Genomic DNA, 16,454 nt, shown 5'->3' on the forward strand with positions numbered 1-16,454 from the left:
GCGTGCGGCGTGCCCCTGAGCTGGAGGTGTGGGAAAAGTGCGGGAGGCGAGGTAAGGCTTGGCTTCTGGAGGACAGACAGTGGAGCGTGGAGCGGTTCCGTCCCTGAGGTGTGGATGGTGGATGATCCAATGCATCTGAGCACGAGAGGAAAGATGTCCACCATTCAGGTACCAATCATCTGAGGCAAGCCGAATGTGCGGTGTTCCTCGGGTGGTAAGGTAGGTACGGACTGAGGTACATGCATGCAAAGTCCAGGGGTACAAAAAGCGAGCGAGCGAGCCGTCCTTTCCCTTCCCCGTGCGGTGTGCAGCGTAGTCGCCCTCCCAGGGACCCAATTGCTTTCGGACGATGGACAGATGTTTGGGATGGTGGGGCAGAAAGCTGCAAAGGAAGGACTCATGGAAAAGAAGGTGAAGACGAAGCGTCAAGAGCCTAAGGTAGGTAAGGTAGTACCTTATCCGGGAAGTGACAGCCCGCCGCAGGTGCCTCTTCACTACAAGTAGGTATTCAAGCTCGGAGCAAAGTACAAAAGTACGTCAGGTACATGACACCTCATGGAACCTTCCTGTCTTGCTTTGCCTTGACAATCTCGGGCTGGCGGAAAGTGCAAACATCTTGCATAGGCAAGGCACCTTCCACCTTCTCTATCTCTCTCTCTAAGTCTGGGCAGGCAGAACGCGCTCAAGACAAAACTTCAAGAAAGGTTGCAACAGGTTGTAAAACACCCGCTCGCGTTCTCGATTCTCTACTGCCGTGTGTCTCACTGCGAAGCTCAGGGACGTTAGCGGGAGGGGCCCGAGACGGGACTAGCGCCTCGCGTCTCCAAGAAAGGTCTTGTCGCGGTCGTTGTCTCCAGCATGATGGGATGGTTTCGGTGACATCTGCTCATTGCCCACTGTCGAGCCCCTTGCAGTGTGGAGGAAGAAATGGAATCAATGGATGACAGGAGGAAACCTGGAAGATTTTCCATCCAAGACTTCCCGGCGAAAAGGGGACCCAGAGACCTGCACAAGACTGGGGTGGCCGGCACTCGTCTTGATTTATGTATCCTGATGCGAAAGTCAAAGGCCAAATATCTATCCGTATGCGTCCGTATAAACCACGATAAAAGAGGCTCTGATCCAAACAGGTGAATGAATTGCATCTCTCTCCACCGCCACTTTGTCCATGCTGAATCACTGGGGTTCTAGCCAAATTGGAATTTGTCTGCGCCTCTTGCTGAGCAACATGTCTGCGATTATCGAAAATACTTGATGGATTGGTCAACCCCGGGTCCCTGCCCAGGCAATCAAGCACCCCCCCGTGTTGACCCCTTTTTTGATGTTCCTAGTAGATGAGTTATGGACCGGTGACCCGTCTTCGACGAAACAACCATTGCCAGACGGGTACCGGGCTTCCTGTCTCGAAACGATGCCAGATACTATGTACTGACTATGGTGAATCCTCTGCGAGGTTAACCCTTTGGAGCCTTTACACCAATATGCGCGCATACCACCTTAGCTTGTTTGTACGGATACGGAGCTCACGGTCAAATTCGTCCTAGCGAGAGCGATATTGAACCTACTACCTTGCGGAAAGGGGCAAGGTAAGTCCACGTTGAGATGAGAGAAAGGGAAGGGGGCAAAGGGTAAAAAAGTCTCCGACTGCGAAGAGCCGGACGAATCGGTAGAAAACGAGCTCACGTCGCGCTGGTCGGCGGTAGCAGGGATATAGATGCAAGGTCGCAAACAGAGTGGATTCTCATGGTTTCTCAGTTAATTAGACGTGAAGGGACCCTGACCCTGACCCCTGCCTCTTTCTTGCTCTTGAGTCTTGGCCCGACTCCCCTGCTGCCGCCTGCCGTACGACATCCTCGTTTTCCATCTAGACCGTCGGGGTCATGGTCGTGGTCTGCCTTTTTTAACCAAGTCAACGTATTCATTCGTACGGATCCTCATAGCCATACGTATATATCCCCATTAAACGGGAGCTTCTCGGTCAAAAATCGCGGCCAGACCTTTGGGTCCGATCTACACATCATGCCGGCATCCAATTGACTTCGATTCGATAGTCCTACCCTTGGTCTCGTCTTGCCTGTTCAACGTCAAACAAACACAACATCAACAACTTGAGTGCCCGCAGAAGGTCGTATCAGTCGCAGCGATCATGAGTCTGGGAAAGAGGTTCCCACCGATAGGTGGAGAGACCCACTTCAACACGCGACGCATCCTGGCGTAGGACAGTGCCATACGAGGCGATGCACGGTCGAGTTTGTACCGTATACTTTGTGCCAGCCTCACGTTGCACCAATTATCTCCCCCGCGGTTGGCGACAAAGAGACGAGGCCATCGCCAGTGATGGTTCCTTCCGTTATTGGTTCCAAAAGCTAAATTTACCATACATTGGACGGACGTTGCTTCGATCAGTATCAAAGAAAAACACGAGGCGTCACATTATTTACCTTCCCAAGGCCAGTGTTAACACGCCTCAGCATGGCCTTGTCGTTCCTCAACCGACACGGCAGCCATCACTCTCAAGATTCAACGTCCCGAGACATCATCGTCTACAGCTCTGCTTCCATCGCCTCGCATAGCACAACGGCTTGTCGCGGCGTGCCAGCTTCACTTCCCTCTTGGCTTCTGCCTGCATCTTAGTGCCCCTCTCATCTATGATCTCCATGGCATTCATCAGGCCATCTGGCGGAATGACTCGTTTCTTCTTTCTGGTGTTGACACTGCAGAAGCAAGATTGAGAGTGTCGCATTTTCTTTCTTACTCGTGCCTGAGCATGTACATCAAGCCACGAAGCCCACTCTTCGGCCGGGTCCCTCTGCGGGAGGCAGGAAAAAAAGAAACAACTCATCTACCTAAACCTCAGATAAGCTACCGCACGCAATCCTCCTTGGTTTCCGCCGTACCGGTCTGCCTCTTCGATGGCGGGGACACAAACTCGGTCAGCAAGCCCAGATCTTGCATCACGTTGCTCACATACACACGGCTTTCGACACATACAGTGCAACCGTCACATCGTCTCGCAGTCTGCGACGTCCCATCGTCCTTCTGCTAGGTGGTCTTGCAGCCTGCTTGAAGCAATTTCAATGGCCCTTTCCAAACTCTCCTGTACCTCTGCGGCCCTATCAGCATGTCCTTCCAGAAATCCGTCGCTTTTAGCTGCTCATGCTAGTCACCTGGTGGGCTTCGAGACGAGTCCACGGAAACAACTCTTTCCATGATCCAGTCAGCATCGGTCACTTCAAGAATAGCCCCACCAACGTGCATCCGGCCAGCAAGACTTGCCGGAGCGACGAAACGAAACGAGCGGACAGAGCCGGTTTGTCGCGCATTCCAAACGGGGTCACAGTTCTCAGACCTCTCGATCAAATATCAGGTGAAAGCCAAGGCTCAAGAGTCAACGCAAGGATGAAACTCCCGCGGCCGTTGCATGAGCAAACGGAGACCCAGTTCTTCCAGTTGCCTCTCCACTTTCTCCTGTCGAGGGCCGATCGCACGCGGCACGCAGCGCGCACAAATACTTGACTTTTATCATGCCAGATGATGATGGGATGAATAACCCAGTATCGACGCGCTGCTGATGGTTTCTTCACGTCCGAGCTGTAAGCTACGTTACCGACATCGGGGTTCGATTGTCAAAGACCCGAGTCAATATCCGCGCTCCAACACTGGATATCGTTACCACGGCCCACTCTGGATGCCAAAGTCGCAATTCCCAATGGACGCACCATTGCCTTCTCGCACAGACAAGGAGCCAGAGGACTACTGACGTTCGTTAATCTGAGATGCCAACGATCACGCCGATGAAGCGCGAACCGATGGCAGTCACTGAGGAGCAGAATTACTGCACATCACACACTGTGACCCTTTGGTTGACGCAATGCTCGAAAACAATCCCACATTTGAGCGTCCAGACACTCCAAAGCTATAATATCTCGGCCAGGCACAGTAGTACACGATGATCCTCTGAGACTCTCCATTTCCGGACTCTCCACCTACTGGAGTCAGAGCAATCAATCTGTTGGCGTAGTACACACTACCCCAAAAATCTCCCCTCTTTGCGTCTGATCGAATCAACTAGCGGGGCGAAAGGTGGTGCCAGCTGAACCCCCAGGTTTAGTAGAACGTCGTTGTTCATTAAACTCGGGGCTCTAACCACCAAGCGCCTTGTCAAAGAGACGACGATATGCTACGTCCGCGGTATACGGGGCTTTGCTAGCCCGATATTCTCAGCTTAGCCTGCACATTACTATGGATCCATAGTTGGCAGATGCCCGAAGAATGGCCAGCCCAAAAGCCACCGGGCCTTGTCCCGAGCTGCTAGACTGCGCCTGGGCCACAAAGAGGCGCAACATCCGCCGTATCATTTGACGATCCTTCTTCAAATGGCTGTCCTCCATGGAGACGGTGCCTGGCTATCTGCGTCGGAGGCGTAAGGGTGTATGTATGCCCGGTTGTCAGCTCTCACGAGTCGATAGATCGCCGGCCTGCCGTTCCGTTGCGGCAGTCGATGGATCAATGAGCGCCTCTTTGGTGTTCTTTGCCGGCTCTTGGCAAATCAGTCTGCCCACGACGGAAGAGCAGAACAGCCCATGGACCTCGTACGGTAAGCCGTTGTTTGGTCGATAAGCCTCCTGCTTCATATTCAGGTTACGAGACTGTAGCTGACGTGATGCATAGCGCTTATCTTCGCAAATGTTGTCTGGTGCCAGTGCTTTGGTTGGCAAGATTTCAACAATAGTCCCTCTGATGATATATTGTATTGGAGCAGATACAGTGACATCGTGCCACAACAATAAGATCTCCAAAAGGGTATTAAGCAGCTACGGCTATTGTCTTCCGCCTCGTGCGATGCATCCACGTCGCTGTCGCACGCCGCGGACGTTAACTTCTGCGGGATGCAACAAGGCTGGCTGCGGACCTGGGCCTTTGGAGTTAGGTGATTCTGTTCAGCCAACTAGCTTGCAGAAGCTCGCTGCTTGTTTGCGACCGAGTTCCCCAGGGCCGGTGGAGTGGAAGCCCCGCGGATGAGCGACAGAAGATCGACTCAGCCTGTCAAATATTTGGCCAATGTCTCGCCGATGTAGGCCTCTAGTGATGGGTAAGCTAAGGGTTATAGGGCGTGGGCTTTCCATTATCCTTCATGGCGATCTGCATCGGGCAGAAGCCAGTGGCAGCAGCATTATCGAGCCCTTCGTGCTGGAAGCTATCAATGTTGGCGCAGCATCCCAGGCAGTCTGCGTTTGGCGATCGGAAGGCGTCAGCAGTTGAGAAAAGCTGTTTGCTACGGCGCATGCAAGCATCGGCAGAGGCAAACACGCATATATCGACCCGGCGTGCCTGGCTGAGGATTTGGTCTTCACAAGGGTTGTATCAATCAGCATGGTGCCCCGTATGATCCCCCAGCTAAACCGACAGGCTCTACTTCATAACTACACTCGAGTGTCTCACGGGCATTCGGCCTCCATTCCGCGCCTGCTTCGTCATCAGCCAACGGTGTGGGCGCTGCAAACGGAAGCGAGCTCTCCAAGCTATCATCAGTCGGTTCGTTTGCAAATGCCATCCCGACCCAGCCGGCAAGCGACTTGACGTCTCAATGCATGATAACCATGTTTTCGCGTGCGTTAGAGTGGTGGAATTCTCCAGCGAGAGACGAGGATCCCTCGCTGGCCATTGCTCTCCGGCCATGACCTGATCATGTGCGACCGTCCAACACCCTAGCATCTGGTAGGGTTGACAACAAGGAGATGAGTCCCTGAGGTCAGGCAAACAAAACATATGGAAAACAAAGACTCGGCGGGATGACGATACTTGGCTTCCACTCCTATGCCCAATCAGCTGGCGTTTCTTTCGGATAAGATCTGGCCGATACAGCCAGTAACAAGCCTCTTGGCAAGTCTTTGTTCGATGCCCTCTCACTCTGACAGGTGGTTCGAGTAACGAGGGTAACACACGCGGCCTCCATTCTGTGTAATCGAAAGTACCCGTCTTTGACTGCGAGAGCAATCACCATCTTCGAAATACCATCAAAGCTTATGTCGTCTGATTTTCGTCCTAGACTTCGTTACTTGATACCCAACGCTCCGTCGTCAAACTACCCCAGATACCTCTAGGCCTAGTCAAAAGCCAAAGCACCGGTAAACTTTGACGCAAGCAAAGGACAGCGGGTTGTGCCAGCAGCTCCCATACTGAGCTCGACCGTCGGTACTGCGCTAGATCCATCAGGCAAAGGATCGTGATAATAAAACTTTGTTTGTTGACTGCCTGCCTAGCATATGGAGCTCCAGCATACAGGCTGACGATGACCAAGCTCACCCCAGTTACTCCGATCTACGGTGACAGATCTGGTCCTCCTAGACGTGTCATCCCCAATTACGCCGATATGTCAACGGCGGCACCCAGTCCTCTTTGCCTGTGGTATATGGGTCTGGGTCGCCGTTGCGTTCGCACGGTTTACTGTACGGTATTGCTCGAGATCCATGCTCTGTGTCTGGGGCCCCTTCTCGATACGTGTGGTGTCGGCAGCTAGTCAGCCTGGACCCTTCAATCTATTACAGTCGATGGCACTAGTACAAACTGCATGTATTGGCTCGATCTCATGATATTGATCATGCCCAGGTTGCCAGGCAAGTGTTACTGGGTAGAGTTTGGGCAAACACGATCTCCTTGTTTGTAATCTTACATCAGAGAAGTACAGCTCAAGATCTACCATCCTCCTTTAAGGTTCGATCGCTTCACGAGGTAACGCCAAAAACTCTAGAAGCAAAATTCTTCGGTCTTCTTTTCCTTCCTCTACCCCTAACCCTTCACCCCGTACGTACCCGAAATTTTGTAAGAAAGAGGAGTGACGAGCCGTCTCATGTCGTGGCCCTCGAGTCTCCCGGTTCACCCCCTGCCGTTCCCTGCCCTGCAGCCACGAGGTAAGAAGAGGAAGAAGACACAAGGGTCATTGCCTCTATTGCATTAGGCTGAAAAGTGAGGTATTAGTAGAACTTTGCCCGCCAGGTGAGCTTGTGCGGCGTGTCGTTGGTTTTGAGCTTGCCCCTCGCCGAAACACACCAATGATGCCTTGATCCGCTGTTGTGTCAGGCCGGGGCCAGCCAGCCAGTGGAAGTCCACTGCTGAGGGGTTGACGATAGGGATAGGTGGCTTCGGTATGTAAGGCAGGGCAGATGCGAGCGGGCTTGCTGCCGCCGAGGGCAGGGCAGGGCGGTCGACCATCCTTGCGGTTATAGTATCACACGTGTTATGTTACTCTTGGAAGATTGACCATGGCTACGTTGTTGCTTGCGAGGGCTGCTTTTTCTGGCGGCGGCTTTTGAGAAGAGGGCCTCCCTTACCTGTGTTTTCGGCGATAATTTAACTTGTTGGTGTAACTTACTCAATGCATGCTGGTGATACCGGGCGCAGTAAGGCCGAGTTTTTTTACTTTCTCAGGGAACAAAGGCGTACCCGAGGGAAGTATGGAAGTAAAATGGCATGTTCCTCAGACACGTCTCTCTTGGAAGGGATTGGCTGGGCCGCATGACATCGCGATCTCGGCATACTTTTTTCACTGCTGATGCCACGCAGTACTCTTTGTCTCGAAAGTCTGGGCCTTGATGAAATAAGTCTCCCCGTCAGCAGTGTCCGACTTCACAGACCCGTGGCTAGTATTATCATCACAGTTATCTAGGAAATGCAATCTACTCGCCGTATCAGATCCGGATCGAAAGGAAGAGGAAGGGGAGCCGTCTCCCTCGCTGCCGCGGACATCGACGGCCCGGCGGAGGACCTCTGCTAGGAGCGCGACTTTAATCCGCCGGCTTTCGTCTTCGTCCTCGTCCTCGTCCTCATCGTCACTTCGTATACCTTGACCGATAGCCGTGGTTCGAGTGTACGTTGGATGCGGCGGAGGCGGGGGCGAGGGTGTTGGCGTAGGCGGCGGCGGAGGGAGCGGGAACACGCTCCGCTGCTGGGCTTCGCGGCGGCGACAGACGAGGCACTTGCCCGGTTGGCGGAAGACGCCGGAGCAGGAGAGGTCTGGGCATACGTCGTCGCCCCCCGACGAGTCGTTGGGGGAGCGAGAGCGAGGTGTGGATCGTTGCTTGTAGCATGGGTGGCTTATGTGGTGGCCTTGCCAGCAGCCGCAGGCGACGTGGTAGACATTTTCTGCGAGACACATTTGTGAGATGATCCCGGACTGAGGCCTTTCCCCTTGGTGGTTGGTTGTGTTGATGGGCGAGGGTGTTGGCTTACCTTGGTATATCGTCAGATTCGATCGGGGAGCGGATGGTCCAAGTTGGAGTTGTCGATGTGTGTCAATGGCTCTATAGTCTTATCAAGCCTGGAGTGTTTCTTTGAAGTCTTTGGAGAATGGGTGAGCTCTTGTCGTCTTGTCACCCTTTTCCTTCTCTTCATAGTTGGCGCTTGAGGGGGCTTCTCCTTGTGATATAGATCCAAGGTAGGGAAGACGCAAGACTTGCTCCTCATGAACGTGGCATACGTGGAGCTTTGGAAGCTGTGTTGTTGTTGAAAGTTGAGTCTACTTTGTTCAAACAAACACAACGGCTGTGATGTTGACGAAAGAAAGAAACTATTCCAGTGCATACGGAGATGACAATGGGGGACAATGAAGACCCTTCAGATTGAACAAGTCATCATTTCCCCCTTAGGCGTCTCCCTTCTATGTTGGAGGCCAGTTCATTTCAATCGTATACAAAGTATGGTTATGGCTACACCCACCTCAAGATTGAGCGGTTAAGTGGTCTACTTACGAGGCAATTCCAGATAGCATTACTTTTCCTCACGCCTTTGGCTCTAATATGTGAATATTTCTCTAGTTGAAGGGAGGTAGAAAGAGAGGTAATCTTCAATCTACTCGCTTTCAAGAGAGAATCTCCGTTCTGGTCAATAATACGAGTTTGTCAAGCGGCCCGGTACGACCCGGTCTCGGCTGATCAAATAGGAGGCTTTTGTGTGTGAACAGGGAGGTTTGAGCGGCAACTCTACAGGATTCCGATTGACAAAGGAATAAGCATTTAACTCAAGTGAGGTAAGTCTTGTCGAGGAGGGACCTAAGTTCGACGATTAGTTAGAGAGATTATGCAGTTGTGGCATCTGAGTCGGTTGGCTCATAAGTTTTCAAGATCAATACTTGCTACTTCTGGATATATCTTGATCTCTCAATTGAGTTTCATGCCATATGCAGCCGAGAACTGCTAAGAAAGGGGGCACACGAAAGTCTCACGGTTTCATAATCATGTCTTCATTTCTACACATCTTCTCTAAAACTCCGCAGCATCATTGCCCCTTCCCAATCTCCTTCATCTACGGGATGGTCTTCGCAACATCTTGCACCACACCTAATCAACCAACCTGGCAAGGTGAACACCGTCATACAACGGCATCAGCCAAGAATCCAGCCTCGGGTCGTCGTGTACAGCGCTGTTGAACTCGCGCAGCTTATCCACGTCCTCGGATTTCCAGTACGCCGCGCGCTCACCCTTCTCGCGCTGCACCCACGGGTTCTCGTCCGAGTCGTCGGCGACGATGCCGCGGCGGAGGACGTTGTCCGCGACGATGAGGCCGCCCGGGCGGAGGAGACGGTTCTTGCTGCCGTCTTTCGGGGAGGAGGCGAGGATGGTCGATAGGTAGGATGGGTATCCTGACTTTTGGGCGTCGATGAAGATTAGGTCGTAGGGTTCTGAGGGGTTTAGGGTCGGTAGGCTGGGGTTTGAGTGTGTGTCAGTGAGGTGGTCTTTCATAGCCCCCTTCATGCTACCATCTTCTCGGTCTGGAAATGAAGCTTAGGAGGAAGAACTCACGTCTCCAGAGCGTCGCCGACGATGACGGACGCGTTCTTGATGCCGTTGGCGGCCCAGGCCTTCTCGGCTTGCTTTGCGTAGTCTGCGCTGAACTCAAGGCCGGTAACGGTGCCTTCTGGGCCTACGGCGTGGGACCAGACCATGCCGGAGTAGCCGACATAGACGCCGATTTCGAGGACTATGAAGTGCGGTGTTTGTTAGCGTTGGTTTCTGAGTTTTGGGTTGGGTTGAATGAGAGCCTCGTGTGCCAACTTTGACTCTATGGCTTTATGAGATTTGATCATGACTAAGATCCGAGGTATTGTAGAGATGGTTGACAACGCCTAATTTCTTCCCATAGATCTCTCCAATATCTCACTTGAGTTGTGATTCTGGCTGAGTTGAGTTGAGTTAAGCTGCCTCACGAGAGACACAGCTTCGCAGGCTCAAATGCGCCAAACGACTCTCAACCAAACCAACCACGTCAAAGATTCTCTCCTCCCTCCTCTCACCCAAACGAATAAACGAAGCGGCAAAGACATAAACGTCTACCGAAAACTCACTTCTCTTAGCCCCAATAAGCTTCGCAATCCAAATGTGGTTCTGCGCCTGAAAATTGCTAATCATCAACATGGACGTCTCGGGCTGCGTCTTGTCAATGTGGTCGTGGTAGGCGACAATGTGCGCGGGCAGATCGGTGGAGCGGGACTCGGAATACGTCGTCACATTGCGCGAGACGGACTCATTTGGGTAGAGGACCGAGACGGAGGACTTCATCTTTGCTATGTTTGGTTGCGCAACGCTAGCTATCAATGGTGCGATGTTCCTTTGCTTGTAGAAGAAGCCAAGTTGTACAGGGAAACGTGTTGTCGTTTTGTCAGACGTTTCCGGGGTGAGTTGGCGTTCCGAGGATGAGGTGAGGCCGGGAGTTGGTTGAATTGGGTCGAGTCAGGTGGATCGTAACGGGGTCGTTCGTCGGCACTTCTCGATAGACAAGCGTATGAAGTGCAGAAGTCGTGATTTCCAAACAGAGAAACCAGAAAGACGAGAGAGAAAGAGAGAGAGAGCCTGGTGTATTTATGCCAAGTATGAAGTTCCCAAACGACCCCCCTCCCCTCCTCCCCCGCCAAACGTCGCGCTGGCGTCGATTAATAAGTCATTCTCTCCTACCTTAGCTTCATGACAAGTGACAAACCACGGACATCGTGTCACGACCCCCGGTCCCATCCCGCGCGCGGAACGGGTGGACATGGAGAACAAACGTCGCGCCCTAGTTCCGAGAGCTGAAGCAAAGATCGACCCCTCCATCCATCGTTGCGAGTTCCACCCCACCTCTTTCCATCCCCCCCCGCCTTCGGAGCAAGATGCCGGTTGTCGAGTGTGGTCAGTAGGTGGCGTCCCCCGGTTGCGCAATCGCCCACCATTCATCCACCCCCGCCAAAGCGAACCGAAGACTCCAATGGCATTGAACGAATATTCGTACCGGACATAAAGTCTGATAAAATGGTAACTAGGTAACCTGCCTACTCGGCCGAAGTCGCTACCTATGAAAGCTCGGCTCGGCGATGGGGCACCGTAGTTGAGCACACAAGTCAGTCTATACTACTTCATTCGGACTTACTTCTTCAGACGATGAGGCGCTTGGTGGATCTATCTTTACCCAACCAACCGCAACGAACTGTTACAACTTCCACGTCTAGAAATTCTCGGGCCTGACACACGGCACTTTTTGGGTAGGGTTGTAGTTGGTAACTTTCGATCTCGGCCGTCCATTTTCGCCGCGTTCTTGCCCACTTGGGGAATTGCTACCCTTTTACTTTCTGTACTTTTTTTTTGACAGGTGCTTGTTCCAGCGGGAGGTTAATCTTGCAGTTTGAGAGAGGGGAACGGACAAGATTGCATAGGTTGCCTGCACGGCATTTGCGGACTTCGGATTAATCCGTTACCGGCCGAAGAGATATAACAGTTGGGATGGAAGGAAGTTTTTGGAAACGGGTTACAAACACACTCGGTGCCGTTGCGGCGGGACTGAGGTATCTGCCTGCTTACTCCAGGTCCCGAGGTTCCTTACCTTACCTTGCTTTACAGGCCACACCACACCATCCCACTAAAAACGCCGTGTCTGTTTCGGGAAGGCGGGGCGGTTCCGAGGGACGATTAGGTGATTCTTCAGTGACTTTCTCAACAACCACACCGTGGACTCAGAATAGGTGACTATCTGTGCAACGTCAGTTCGCACTCGACGTATCTCTTGAACAAATACATTGCTCACCAGTTGCCTAGTCTCTCTGCTTTCTCAAGTTCACTTTCTCTTCTGGCAGATTTGGCAAATACAAAGTGGTTTCCAAAGTGTTGTATTAAGGCGGGGGAACTTTAAAGTCTAGTGACTTCAATAACAAAACAGTTACACGACTAGATACTAAAAACCCTCCGCGATATGCCTGGCAACGAAAAGACGGGCGACGGGAAGTTACTCCTGACAAGATTAAGTCTTTTGTCCAAGTTTCTCGCGCCAAGGGCTCATGTTTCCCGTATGCTCTTCCACTAAACACTTTTTTCTCCCCCTTTTCTCTTCAAGGACAATGGCCACTGAACTCCGTTTCATACGCTTCACTTCGGAGGCATAAGTCCACTCATGTTTCAGTGGCTGCTCTGCAGCAGGTCATACCCCTCCCAGGCCTTTTTGTAAAAGCGTCTTCCGTCAGGTCATAAGGCCGCTTAAAGGAAGAAGGCGGCGACCATGAGGGCACCGGCGAGGGTGAGAGGCGCCTTGACATAGCTGCCGCCAGCGGTGGCGACCGTGGAGGGCTTGCCTCCAGTTGTAGGCGGCTGGGCGGGAGGCTGCGCCGGAGTCTGGGTAGGAGGCTGCGCGGGCGGCTGAGCAGGAGGTTGAGCGGGAGGTTGCGAAGGAGGCTGCGCCGGGGGTTGCGCCGGGGGTTGAGCAGGAGGCTGAGAAGAAGGCTGCGCCGGGGGTTGAGCAGGAGGTTGAGCGGGAGGTTGCGAAGGAGGCTGCGCCGGGGGTTGCGCAGGAGGTTGCGCCGGAGGCTGAGCGGAAGGCTGCGAGGGAACGGTGGCAGGCTGGTTCGCAGTGACGGTAGAGTTGTGGTAACGGACCCTGGTAACCGTAGGGCAAGGCGTGCTCGAGGCCTGAGGGGTGACGGGAACAGCCTTCTGCGAAGACACCACGATGGCGACGGAAGCTGAAGACGTAGGTGGTATGGTGCGTTGGGAGGAGACCACGATAATGGGCTTGGAGGAAGAGGAGACGGCCTTCTGCGAAGACAGGACGACGACGGCGGCAGAGGTGGTGGCCTTGGCGGTCGTGGTGGTCTTAGGCTTATGGGAAGTCGTTGCCTTCTTGGTGGCCGAGGTGCAAGGAGTTGTGGCGTTGTGGCGGCGGCTGGAGGTTACCACTACCTTGGAAGAGGTCTTGGGCTTGTGGGTGGTCGAGGACTTCTTGGAGCTGGAAGAAGACTTGCAGGGAGTCGTTGTGGGCTTCTTGGAAGTGGAAGACACGCAGGGGGTAGTGGTCTTCTTGGTTGAGGTGGTGCAAGGTGTGGGTGTAGGCTTCTTGGAGGTGGTGCAAGGAGTCGTGGTGGGCTTCTTGGAGGTAGAGCAGGGAGTGGTTGTCGGCTTCTTAGAAGTAGAGCAGGGAGTGGTCGTTGGCTTCTTAGGGGTCGTGCAAGGAGTAGTGGTAGACTTCTTAGATGTAGAGCAAGGCGTCGTGGTGGGCTTCTTAGACGTAGAGCAAGGCGTCGTGGTGGGCTTTTTGGACGTCGAGCAAGGAGTCGTGGAAGGCTTCTTGGACGTCGAGCAAGGAGTCGTGGTGGGCTTTTTGGAAGTTGAGCACGGGGTAGTCGTTGGCTTCTTCGACGTGGTGCAGGGCGTCGTCGTGGGCTTCTTGGAAGTAGAGCACGGGGTAGGCTTGTGCTTCCTGGTGGAAGTGGTGCAAGGGGTAGTCGTGGAGGTGGTCGTGCAAGGCTGGGTGACGGTGACGACCTTTGTGCTCCAAGTCCAGGTCGGCCGGCCGGGGCCGGGCACAAAGACCCGGGACACGGTCGTCTCGAAGATGGTCTGCGGGTCCAGGGGCACGGCGGGGAAGTCGGGCTGCGACGGCTGCCAGCCGCCCGGACGGGTTGAGGTAAGCATCTGGGACTGGGCCAGTCCGGAGAGGACGGCAACGGCGACGGCGGTGACCCTCATGATGTCTGAGAGAGGGGGTAAGGTGGGAAATGAGAGAAAATGGTAAAAACGATTGACTGAGTGACGAAGTGAAAGGTTCCCGCCTTCCCTACACGATGACAGTGAGCGAGTGACTGATGAATCGGATGAGGATGGGAGAGGAGATGGTCTGGAGTCTACTCCTCGACTCGCTTTACTTATAACCATCGGTCTGGTGGCCTTCGACGACCTTGATCCTTGATGGTCCTTCGTGTCTGCATGGCTTGTTGAGTATCGATTTCTCATGATGTTGGAGAGATAGTTTGAACCGGATAGAGCAACAATCAGACATCGGGGCCCAACGTGAGCTTCGTAGACCTCAAGGTTGTGAAGCCATCGAAGCTTATGCAGAAAGCTTCTCTCACTTGAGCCACTTGGGACATAAGCTCCCCCCTTCCTGAAGATCAATGGAGCCAAATACCGATGGCAACAAGTCAAAGTTTTTCTCTTCAAGCCACTGGAACCTCTGCGGAATATCTCATGGCGCCGTTCTGGAGATGGACGGCCAGGCCAGGTTGCTTGCGAATATGGTCTTTTCTGAGAAATATGTTGGTTTCGGCGAATAACAGCACGGGAGGGCGCGAGTGGTTGACGTCTTTTCACGTGTTGCCGACACTTTTGGCGCTCACTAGGCGATCTTGATGGAGAAGCTGCATGTTTGAACCTTTGCTTGAAAATTGATGAAAACGCTTGGGTACATATTGGTGGCGGGACCTCTATCGGACCTCTACCACTAGTTGATTGCCCGCCATTCGCTTTTCGTGATAATTCTGCAGCGCTCTTGCACCTTTGGTCATGATACTCGACACTCACAACCTATGGATTCCGATGAGCGGTGTCCGTTGCTGTGACTCGAAAACGGAAGAGTGGTGATTTGTGCACCTTGACAGAGCTCTCGACGCGATCGAAAAGCCTTGTGCTTGCTTGTTGCTTCCAAGCTCCCCTCAGCATCTGCAATCTGCAATGCTCAGCTTTGTGCGTTCTGTGTCGGACCATGCTCGCTATGTATGCCTTCTGTCGACTCCATTCTTTGCCCCTCTCGGAACACGCTTCCTAGAACCTAACGCCATATTGCCTCGCATTTTAGTAATCGGAGTCAGAGAACAGACCGAACCGCATCCGGTGGCTCTGTGTCCATTGTCAGCTTTGAACTTTGAACGTCTTGTGTCAATGAGGGGAAAACATACAAAAGGCAGCTTGGGAATGACAACTGCTAGCACAGCCAAGAAGTTGATGCTAAAGTAGGCGAGATCGTAGTGCGTGTAATGCGTGCTGAGGAGGAACAGCACGATTGGCACGCTGAGCAAAAACTTCTTGGCGGGTGTGTATTGAGCCCCGTCGTCGATTTGTTCCCACATGTTCAGGTTATCAAAAGCACCGCCGTTGAACTCGAATGGCACACCGCGAACGTAGTGAAACATGATGTAGGATCCAAACATGTACGAGATATTCGTCAGAGTCCAGGATGTCTCCTGTGACACGCCCGGCATGACATCGTAGAATATCTTTAAGCAAAGGATGAGGACGAAATGGATTGTCCAGGCGCCTGTCGACGATGATTGTCAGTTTCTGTTTTCCTACCTCCCAATAGGACTCGATGGGCTGGCACGCGACCAAAGCAAAGGGAATGAAAAGGGGGCATAGGATAGCTTCCAGTCAGGGAGCTTCGCGCGGGGCTCACCTTTGGCATTGACCCAGTTCGCATTGAGGTTGGGCACGACGGCCTGGTCGCTTATCTGCTCGAGTGTCTCTTGCGGTTCGTAATGGACCTGGAGGATACTGCTAGATCTCCTTCTGCGGGCACCGGGTTCCGCCATTGCTCTGTACGATCCGCTGCCACTTCGCGGAGGATTTGTGGCCGCGTCGTACGAGACGGTGCGAGAGAGGAGGATTGGGGAAGACAGTTTGGCGGTGTTGGAGGGGGAGTTGGGGTGCGAGTTGGGTTTTGTGGGTGGAATGGAGGAGGGGAAAGTCTCTGCGGGCTCTCGGGATCGTCGTCGGCGTCCTCGTGAGGCTGGGGTTCGGCGGAGTGATGAATTTGTCGTGTGCTGGCGGCCCCCTTGATGATGTCACGGGGAAAGCGAGCAGTAATTGACGTTACGTTGAGTTTGATGTTGATGCAGGTGTTGTATATAGGAGATGCTGGGACTGAATGTGGTTGAAATTTGATGGAAGCGAGAGTAGAGAAAAAGGTGTCGTCGGGACAGTCGAAGAGAAGCGAGAGCGAGATTCTGGCTGCGAATGTTGGGGATGCCGTCGTCGTAATAGTCTACTTGGCAATGGGATGAAGAAGAAGATGGGACATTTTCCCTTAGATATTCATAGTAAGGTAACAGCAGCCAGCGGAACGGGGGCACTCAACTGGGGGGCAGGGAGGACAAAAAGAATGGGGCCCATTGGACAGTCCCCCGACAAGGCCACGGCACAGGGCCTCAGGTGCAGGGCAGCTGCGCGTGC

At 53.3% G+C, this 16,454-nt stretch overlaps 3 protein-coding genes across 3 annotated transcripts; all 3 read right to left on the reverse strand.

Moving 5' to 3' along the window:
- Positions 1-9,335: 9,335 nt before the first annotated feature.
- Positions 9,336-10,553, reverse strand: N0V96_004869 (uncharacterized protein; the record flags this gene model as incomplete). The annotated part of the gene is made up of 3 exons (XM_053194830.1): positions 9,336-9,699; positions 9,798-9,975; positions 10,340-10,553. The coding sequence occupies 3 exons, from the start codon at positions 10,551-10,553 to the stop codon at positions 9,336-9,338; spliced, it is 756 nt and encodes a 251-aa protein (XP_053047710.1).
- A 1,941-nt stretch (positions 10,554-12,494) lies between these two features.
- On the reverse strand, positions 12,495-13,979 carry N0V96_004870 (uncharacterized protein; the record flags this gene model as incomplete). Its single annotated transcript, XM_053194829.2, has 1 exon — positions 12,495-13,979. One exon carries the CDS (start codon positions 13,977-13,979, stop codon positions 12,495-12,497), a length of 1,485 nt encoding a protein of 494 aa, XP_053047709.2.
- A 1,101-nt stretch (positions 13,980-15,080) lies between these two features.
- On the reverse strand, positions 15,081-15,814 carry ORM1 (sphingolipid homeostasis protein orm1; the record flags this gene model as incomplete). The annotated part of the gene is made up of 3 exons (XM_053194828.1): positions 15,081-15,125; positions 15,185-15,543; positions 15,679-15,814. 3 exons carry the CDS (start codon positions 15,812-15,814, stop codon positions 15,081-15,083), a joined length of 540 nt encoding a protein of 179 aa, XP_053047708.1.
- Positions 15,815-16,454: the final 640 nt, after the last annotated feature.

The sequence above is a fragment of the Colletotrichum fioriniae genome (assembly GCF_027942845.1).
Source record: "Colletotrichum fioriniae strain IMI 355084 chromosome Unknown scaffold_5, whole genome shotgun sequence".
NCBI classification, from domain to species: domain Eukaryota; kingdom Fungi; phylum Ascomycota; class Sordariomycetes; order Glomerellales; family Glomerellaceae; genus Colletotrichum; species Colletotrichum fioriniae.